Below are 9221 nucleotides of genomic sequence, written 5' to 3'. Positions count from 1 at the left end.
ATTTAGGTGAAATTACATATGATAATTTCCATAAAACGCAAATCAGACTCTTAAACAAGCGAAAAATTCTGAATAAGCACTTTAATTTGAAAGGTTATAAATCATGGGATCTGGAAACGATGTAAATTCACAATTTATTTTTTCAATCATCTGTAAAAAATACCAAAAGATGAAACCAATTACGTATATCCTGCATATGGCATAGAAAGAAAAATCGCAGTTACTTTTAAATTCTCTAAAATGTAAGAAATTGAATATTCGCGTTATTCAAAAAAAGTGAATCTCCTTTCCCCAGCTTTATTTCTACGTCAGAAATATAAGCCTCTTTTTCACGAAGCAATATTCACCAACGTGTGAAACAGTTACGCTTGAAATTTCAAGCCACTCCTGAGGCTTTCCCATAGATCTCAACTTCCGTTGGCGTTCACTTGGCTCTAATACTCTGAGTAACGCATTCGTAAACAAGCCAAGTATACATTCTTTACCCCATCAAATACGTTTTTGATAGGAATCACTCTAAGCTTGCAAGAATCGGAAACTTCAATCGGAGATGCGTTGTCATGGTGATGAAAAGGGTGCCTTAACGTTGAGATTCAGTTGGGCAGAAATGTTACAAATTTATGCCTACTTTATTCAACGCCTTTTCTTGAATGTATTAGTGCATATATTTGTGATTGCTCTCAGAACTCTGTTACATTATTAATTAGAATGCAACCTTTTTGTACAGGAAATGTTATGAAGTTTTATACATTACCAATAATTAAATAATTTGTAAATTGAATTTCCAAACTATTTAATCTTACGGATATTAAACATCTGATAATTGCACACCTGCAAGTGACGTCATAGTAAGTAAATTGTGGCATTTGTCGATTCAATAGCCAATCAGGTTCGACATCCACGTGTGACGTCACTTACAGGTATTCAGTTAAATCGTATAAAATAACATTTCTAGATGTATTTACTTAACTTCTTCTCGTGTTGTAAGTACACAAGTGTGTTGAATAAATAATAAGTAAAATAAAGTATCCCTAAGTTTACTTATCTTTTTCAGCTGCAGAACCGCTAAAAGTGTTTAATTCTTTACATTGCTAAAAACGTATATTTAAAAATGTATTTAAAATATTAAGCATATTTTTTAGCTATTCAGTATTTTATTAATGCTTTAAACTGCATTGCTTTGATTTGACCATATTTGTTTGTTCAGTTTGTTGCGAAACTGTTTATGCTTATGTATTTAATTTCAATACTTATGTATAAATAAATTGCTTGAGAACAGCAGTGTAAAAATCAAGCCAACTTTGGATACGAAGTTGACTATCGGTTGTTTTGCTGTTGTTGACTATTAATGTTAGTAAATTTCTTCATCGCAATTCTATATGTTTTTGGTCTAAAAGATAGCCAAATGGAGCAGTAGGCTTGCCTTCTAAAAGAGTTTTCATGATCCTCTCTTACATCACGAAAATTCCTATTATTAATATTATTATTAGGGTACGAATTCGCCGCTAGATCAGCCCTGATATTAAAATATGTCCCATTAAATTTGAGTTCCTTTGGTTTGAAGGAAACAAAAACTTTAAAGCTGATGTGCATTCGTAGTGTAACGGTCAACCTGATCGCATTCACCTAGAGATGTCCAGAGTTCAAATCTCAGCTGTGACTGTTGAATTTTATCTCTAATTTTCTTGTCTTAGAAAGGTTGACAACTATACACTATTAAAATACAGTTTTTTTTTAAAAAAAAACAGAATATATATTATAATTGAAAAATAAAATTCATTTTTTTGTAATTGAAAAAATACGATTTCAAAATCAAATAAAAAAATTTAAATACAAAAAGACAAAATTTTGATTTAAATTTAAAAATAAATTTTCTTAAGAAAATAATCAGTATATTTTGATTAAAAAATATATATATTTAATTTTGTAATTTAAAAAAAAACTGTATAAAATTTTAATTTAAATTATAAATTGAAATTATTTTTCAAATTGCTAATTTTTAAATTGAAAATTAAAGAAAATTACACGTTTATTAATTAATTGTGTTTTAAAATATTTTTTTTTAAGAAGAACAATTTAAACTGAAAAACAATATTTTATAAATTGAATTATAAATTATTATTTTTAAGTAGTAATCAACCTGTTTTAGAAAAAAATTGAGAAAAAAACCAAGCGCCCCAACCTGGAATTTGAAATCCGGACCTCTCTGTTAGATGTCGAACAGCTTAACTGTTAAACCACGAATACGCGCTGGATAAAAAGTTTTTGTTCGTTTAAAAGTAAACTACCTGAGACTTTATTGGAACATATTTTGCCCTAGAATTAGATCTGGCACCTAATATGAACCATAGCGAAAGTTTTTAACCATACTCTTTAATTTTAGCTTAACTTCTTCTAATAGGAACTTTCGAGAATCTTACTTCCCTTGTTTGCACAATATTAATAAATTTGCACTTCCAAAAGTCATGTGATTCGAAAGTCATAATATATATTGTTTTTTCTATATTTTAATGCTCAGATAAATGTCAATATTTCCAGACAATTTGCTTCAAATGTGAACACAGTACTACAGAAACACAAGCAAAGCATCGACAGGCTTATAAAGACAAAATTATATGAAATGAGCCAGGTTTTCCCGAAAATTTATAAAATGGTATGACATTATCTGATAAACAAATTGTACTAGAAGATCTGTAACATCCATAGCTGTCCCAATATTACCAATTTTGCCATTTTTTAATCTGGTTACTCGTGCATTCTGATCTTTGATAAAAAAATAAAAAAATAGTGCTTGGAGTCCCTCCGCGCGGAAGAAGTTAAACTTCGCAACCTGCGACGTTAATAGTAGAAGAATCAGCAGTCGTAGAAGGATCACTAGTTCTATTCAACGACTCTTTTTCCTGTTCCGCTCGCTTCCGTGCTCTATAATCACGGTAATATTGTGCATTTTTCTCTCGTGGACCTCTTGAACCAGTGGAAGTGCTTGTGGTTGCCTCATCGTCTCGCCCTGGAAAATGTATTTGTATTAATAATGTATGTGAATGCGTCATAATGTAATTTCAGAAGAGAAAACCTAACAATCAATAGATATTCACAAGAGACGTATCTTGACATAACCTTAAATCCGTCGCATTGTCCGTGGGATTGTTTTCACTCATTTTTTACAATTGTTATCCACTAAATTTGAAAATAAAAAAATACGACCCTAATAATTTATATGTGTATCAATACAAACTAAAAAAATATTTATAGAAAAAATATACTTTTATTATATTTATGCTAGTGAGAACCAAAACAATGTGGAAATGAATGAGGGAAAACTGGATCCTACCACGTGATTTCCCGGCCAATAAAAATGTAGCGTTAAACGTTTAACGCAACCTTGTCGGAAGTCGCATAAGAAGTATAACTTCAAAAAATCAGAAGCAGAACTGAATTTCAGTCATTTCGCAAATCGTCAAAGTTGGCCCAATCCCTAGTAATGATGATACTATAAGCTGAATGAAGATAATGCGTTTGAAGTGTTATGAGATATTGACAACTAAAAACATTTCTAGGTACCTTGTTCCTTCGATTTGAGTTCATCTTACTTTATTTTCGATTTCCAAGATCGCTGCGCTTCGCTGTCTACAAAATGCTGATCCGTTTTCTTGGTTTTCCCTTCCCTTTAATGCGAATGCTGGTCAGTTTTTACCATACATGGCAGTACTTTTACTTTCGTTACTTGTACCGCCGGTAAAAGTAAAAAGTACGTACTTTTACTTGTACTTCGTTACTTTTTAAATTTAGTACTTTTACTTGTACTTTCGTTACTTTTTTAGGGAAAAAGTAAAAGTATTTGCAACGGAAATATCGAATCAAATCGTTACTTTTTTCTAAAACTCGGTAAGCTTTCTTAAAAAAAAAAAAAAAAAGCTGTGAATGCAATAGATATGCATTCACAGCTAACTTCGTTTTTAAATACCTTCTGTTTCAACTTATACTGCACATTCAATTATTTTTTACTAGCTCAAAGATCACAAAGCTATCTGAAACCCCGTGTTTGCTTTGTTTATGTTTGTGTTTTTAAAACGCGTTTCTAAAGAGTAAAACAATTTTAAATCAATGGTAATTTAATTAAACAAAAATAATAAACTAAAAATTAAAGTCAATAGATAAAATTTCTTTTTCGTGCAAATCNTGCAATTATATATATTTACATTCTATTTATTTATGTAGAATGTAAAGACTAGTATTAAAACGATGGAACAATATTTTTATTGAGTATGTAACTTGGCATCACATTATTTTTTACAATGTATAATTTTGACTTGAAGGCTGTTGCTGTATTTTATTATTTGGATTGTGAAGTCTAGCATTAAAACAATGAAACAATATTTTTATTGAGTAAAACTTGATATCACTATATTTTTAGAACTCACAATCCCAACATTAGGGCTGTTCGATTCACTGACTGTGATATATATATATATATATTTAATTTTTGTAATTTTAAAAAAACTGCACAAAATTTCGATTTAAATTATAAATTGAAGTTATTTTTTAAATTGCTAATTTTAAATTAAAAATTAAAGAAAATTACACGTTTATTAATTTTTGTGCTTTAAAATAAATTTTTTTAAGAAGAACAATTTAAACTGAAAAACAATAATTCATAAATTGAATTATAAATTATTATTTTTCAGTAGTAATCAACCTGTTTTATAAAAAAATTTAGAAAAAAATCAAGCACCCCAACCTGGGACTTGAAATCCGGACCTCTCTGTTAGATGTCGAACACCTTAACTGTTAAATCCCGAATACGCGTTGGTTAAAAAGTTTTGTTTGTTTAAAAATAAACTACCTGAAACTTTATTGAAGTATATTTTACCCTAAAGTTAGATCTGGCCCCTAATATGTACCATAGTCAAATTTTTAACCATGCTCTTTAATTTTAGCTTAACTTTTTCTAATAGGAATTTTCGAGAATCTTACTTCCCCTTTTTGCACTTTAATAATAAATTTGCACTTCCTAAAGTCACGTGATTCGAAAGTCACATATATTGATTATTTTATAATTTAATGCTCAAATAAATGTCAATATTTCCAGACAATTTGTTTCAAATGTGAACACAGTACTACAGAAACACAAGCAAAGCATCAGCTGGCTTATAAAGACAAAAGTATATGAAACGGGCCAGGTTTTCACGAGAATTTATAAAATGGTAAGACATTATCTGATAAACAAGTTGAACAGGAAGATATGTAACATCCATAGCTGTCCCAATATTACCGATTTTACCATTTTTTAATTTGGTCACTCGTGCATTCTGATCTTTGATGAAAAAAATAGTGCGTGGAGTCCCTCCGCACGGAAGAAGTTAAACTTCGCAACCTGCGACGTTAATTGCAGAAGAATCAGTAGTCGTAGAAGGATCACTAGTTCTATTCAACAACTCTTCTTCCTGCTCCGCTCGCTTCCGTGCTCTGTAATCTCGGTAATATTGTGCATTTTTTCCTCGTGGACCTCTTTAAACAGTGGAAGTGCTTGTGGTTGCCTCATCGTCTCGCCCTGGAAAATGTATTTGTATTAATAATGTATGTGAATGCGTCATAATGTAATTTCAGAAGTGAAAACCTAACAATCAATTGATATTCACAAGAGAGGTACCTTGACTTAACCTTATAAATCCGTCGCATTGTCCGTGGGATTGTTTTCACTCATTTTTTACAATTGTTATCCACTAAATTTGAAAATAAAAAGTACTACCCTATTAAATTATATGTGTTTCAAAACAAACTAAAAAAATACTTATAGAAAAACAATACTTTTATGACATTCATTATTTTTAAGCTAGTAAGAACCAAAACAATATGGAAATGAAAGAAGGAAAACTGGATCCCATCACGTGATTTCCCGGCCAATAAAAATGTAGCGTTAAACGTTTAACGCAACCTTGTTGGAAGTCGCATAAGAAGTATAACTTGAAAAGAAATTAGAAGCAGAACTGAATTTCAGCCATTTCGCAAATCGTCAAAGTTTGCCCAATCCCTAGTAATGATAATACTATAAGCTGAATGAAGATATTGACTACTAAAAATATTTCCAGGTACCTTGTTCCTTCCATTTGAGTTCATCTTACTTTATTTTCTATTTCCAAGATCGCTGCTCTTCGCTGTCTACGAAATGATGATCCATTTTCTTGGTTTTCCTTTCCCTTTAATGCGAATGTTGGTCAGTTTTTACACAATTTCCACCACGAAAACATTCGAATTTATTCTGAATTTTAATTTCGGTATTTATGCTTAGTAATATAGATTATCAGATAATATAGGGGAAAAAATATTGCTTAACCAATTGCTGCAAGTTCTGGATCGCAACTATAATTTTATATTCTAAGAAATTGTTTCGAAATAAAATTCTAATCCCGTTTAGAAAAGAAATTAGATTTAATTGACATTATTTAACTAAAATGTTTATTAAGTTTTAAAAAAATAGACTTGGCAATTATGCGTCTTAGAACAAAAAATATTCGTGTTTTTTTATTTTTATTTATTTATTTTTAGCTTTCTATGTTTAAAACTATCGCATCTAAAATAATGTTCAGCGTACAAAATAATTAAAATATAGATTAAAAAAAAAACCTTTCCATGAAATTGAAAACATTATTACTAAATTCAAAGATAAAGTTCTAAATGCCATACATTTTTTGTTGTTTTTAATAATGTGTATGATTCTACGCTGCAATATCTATGATTCATACTTGCGCATAAAAGCCAAATAATGAGACTCAGGGAGCAAAGTTTTCATAAAATGGTCATCATTTTGAGCGATATACATCAACTAAAAGCAAAAACTCCTTTCGATATCACCTTTTTACGATAAAGTTTGTGGCTTTTCTTCTGTTTTTATATAGCGGAAAGAACAGATTCTATTACCCAAGTGCGGTAAATTCCGGACTTTCTTCAGATAAGGACATAACTAGCACCTTATATTAGAAAAAGTGGTTTTAATGTCACTAAAAGTACAGTCCCCAAAGTAATTTTAACCTTTGTTGGGAAAATAAATTACAGATAGCGCCAAATAAAAAAAGAAGAGTTTGAAAAGAAAAACATCGCCAACACTGTGTAGCGATCAAAGAGCATTTTAGTGTTTTTCCATGTCCAGTGATTTAACAGCCAATCAGATACAAACAAAGATAAAGTGCTCTTTTGCACTTATTTTACTCTACATCTCAAGGAAACCGAACAAAATACGGAAAAAAGGTATTTATTTAGTTATGTCTGACGCCTGACTTACTTTGTTTGCGGTCAACATTTTCTTTTATTTCAGTTAAACACACTAGATCGTGTTAGTTTCATATGGTAATTATTATACTATAGTATTAGTTTCTTATGGTAATTATTATACTATCGTATTAGTTTCTTATGGTAATTATTACACTATCGTATTAGTTTCTTATGGTAATTATTACACTATCGTATTAGTTTCTTATTGTAATTATTAAACTATCGTATTAGTTTTTTTTATGGTAATTATTACACTATCGTATTAGTTTCTTATGGTAATTACTCTAATTTTGTTTTTGAAACCAAAAACGGTTGAGTTGTTTGAATTCAATTTCTAAAATCTTATAACTTTTATGAAAATGAGGCTTCGGGTATCAAAACCTAAATGAAAATATCCTTAAATTAAAATATTAAAAATTAAATAAAGTATTTAAATAATTAAATAAAATTAAATAAATAAAAAAAATTAGTAATTAAAAATAATTAAAAAATATATAAAAATAAATTAAAAATTAGGTTTTATTTCTTTAATTGTTTTAGTTTTCTAAGGCTATTATTAAATATATATTATTTACTTACTTTTTAAAAATGAGTTAACAGTAACTTATTTATTTTCGCAAAATTGAGACATTGCTTATCAAAGTCTAAACATAAAATTCATAAGCACGAAAAATAAAGCCATGTCAAATTAAGTCATTTTAAATTTTTAAATCGGTTGAGTTTCCTTTAGAAAATATTACACTAATTGCTTTATTTATTTAAAAAAAATAACAGCGAACAGTTGAGTAATTGGAATTAAAATTTAAAAATCTTGTACCTTTAATGAAAATGATATTTTATATACTAAAAACTAAATATCAAAATTTTTAATCCAAACAGTAACTCGGTGCAGAATTTAGTTTTGCTTTTTTTCATTATTAGTTTTTAATTTATTAGACTCTCGCAGAAAATCTTTGGTATTAAATTTTAAGGCAATTTTATTCCAACATATTTTTTTTAGTATTAAAAAAATATTCTTGTCTTTTGAAATAGAATTTCTTTTTATGTAGAAAAGAAATCAATATAACGCTCAATTTCCCTTTCATTTTGTTGAAATTAAATTAATAGTGAAAATTTTAATGTTTCTTTTTCTTCATTTATTCATATATTTTCTGCTTTAAAATGATGTTTATTTGAAAAAAAAAGCAACATTTAATGCAACTGCATTGAATTTAAAACACTTTACTTTGTAAGTTTTTATTTCATTTTAAAATTAAAAATACAATAGTTTAAAAATTGATGACAAAAGGGTTTTATAAAAATTATTGAAATGGAAAGCAAGTAAAATTTAGTGCAAAAATTGTTTTTGCAGCAAATATTTATTAAGATCATGAGGTTTTGGGCACGATTATAGCACTTGTAGATTAAATTATTAAATGCCTTTGAAACTATAAAAATGTTAATTGCGATTTTCACATTTTATTAATGGTAATCCAATGTATTGAATATTTAAAAGAGTTTGAGATACTATGACTTGCCCTATAAAATAACACACTGATAAAAAAAGTAGATCAAAACTACCTGAATATGGTAAAATTTACCGTGTTCGTAGCCTTATGGGAACACCAATAATTTCAACAATTTTAAACAAAGCGCTTTGGCAAATGATTTTGGATAAATTAACAATAAAATATGGATTCATAATATGGTTGTTAATTTTATAATATGGTTTTATAATATGATAAGTTTTCTAAGAGATGTGGTACTGTTACACGCGTATGAGTATTAGGCACTTACAAAGTTGACGCATACCCTTAGAAATACGGCAATTAATAAAATACTGAATGCTTGGAGATGATATAATGTATTCCATTTTAACGTAATAAATTAGAATTATGGAAACGTCAGATGAATAGAATATCAGAAAACTCTGAAATAGTTATTTTTATATCGAAATATTATTGAAATAGCTT

At 28.6% G+C, this 9221-nt stretch overlaps 1 protein-coding gene across 1 annotated transcript in view; it reads left to right on the top strand.

The window, feature by feature from the left end:
* The first annotated feature begins 6922 nt into the window (after window positions 1–6922).
* Window positions 6923–9221, top strand: part of LOC107440276 (uncharacterized) — a 98010-nt gene continuing 95711 nt past the window's right edge. Inside the window, exon 1 of the mRNA XM_043052816.2 lies at window positions 6923–7245. Coding sequence (XP_042908750.1) covers window positions 7140–7245 — 106 coding nt within the window. The 5' untranslated portion in view covers window positions 6923–7139. The remainder of the gene's footprint in view (window positions 7246–9221) is intronic.

This window comes from Parasteatoda tepidariorum, chromosome 9 (genome assembly GCF_043381705.1).
Source record: "Parasteatoda tepidariorum isolate YZ-2023 chromosome 9, CAS_Ptep_4.0, whole genome shotgun sequence".
Taxonomy (NCBI): domain Eukaryota; kingdom Metazoa; phylum Arthropoda; class Arachnida; order Araneae; family Theridiidae; genus Parasteatoda; species Parasteatoda tepidariorum.
This window is presented reverse-complemented; position numbering and strand designations above follow the sequence as displayed.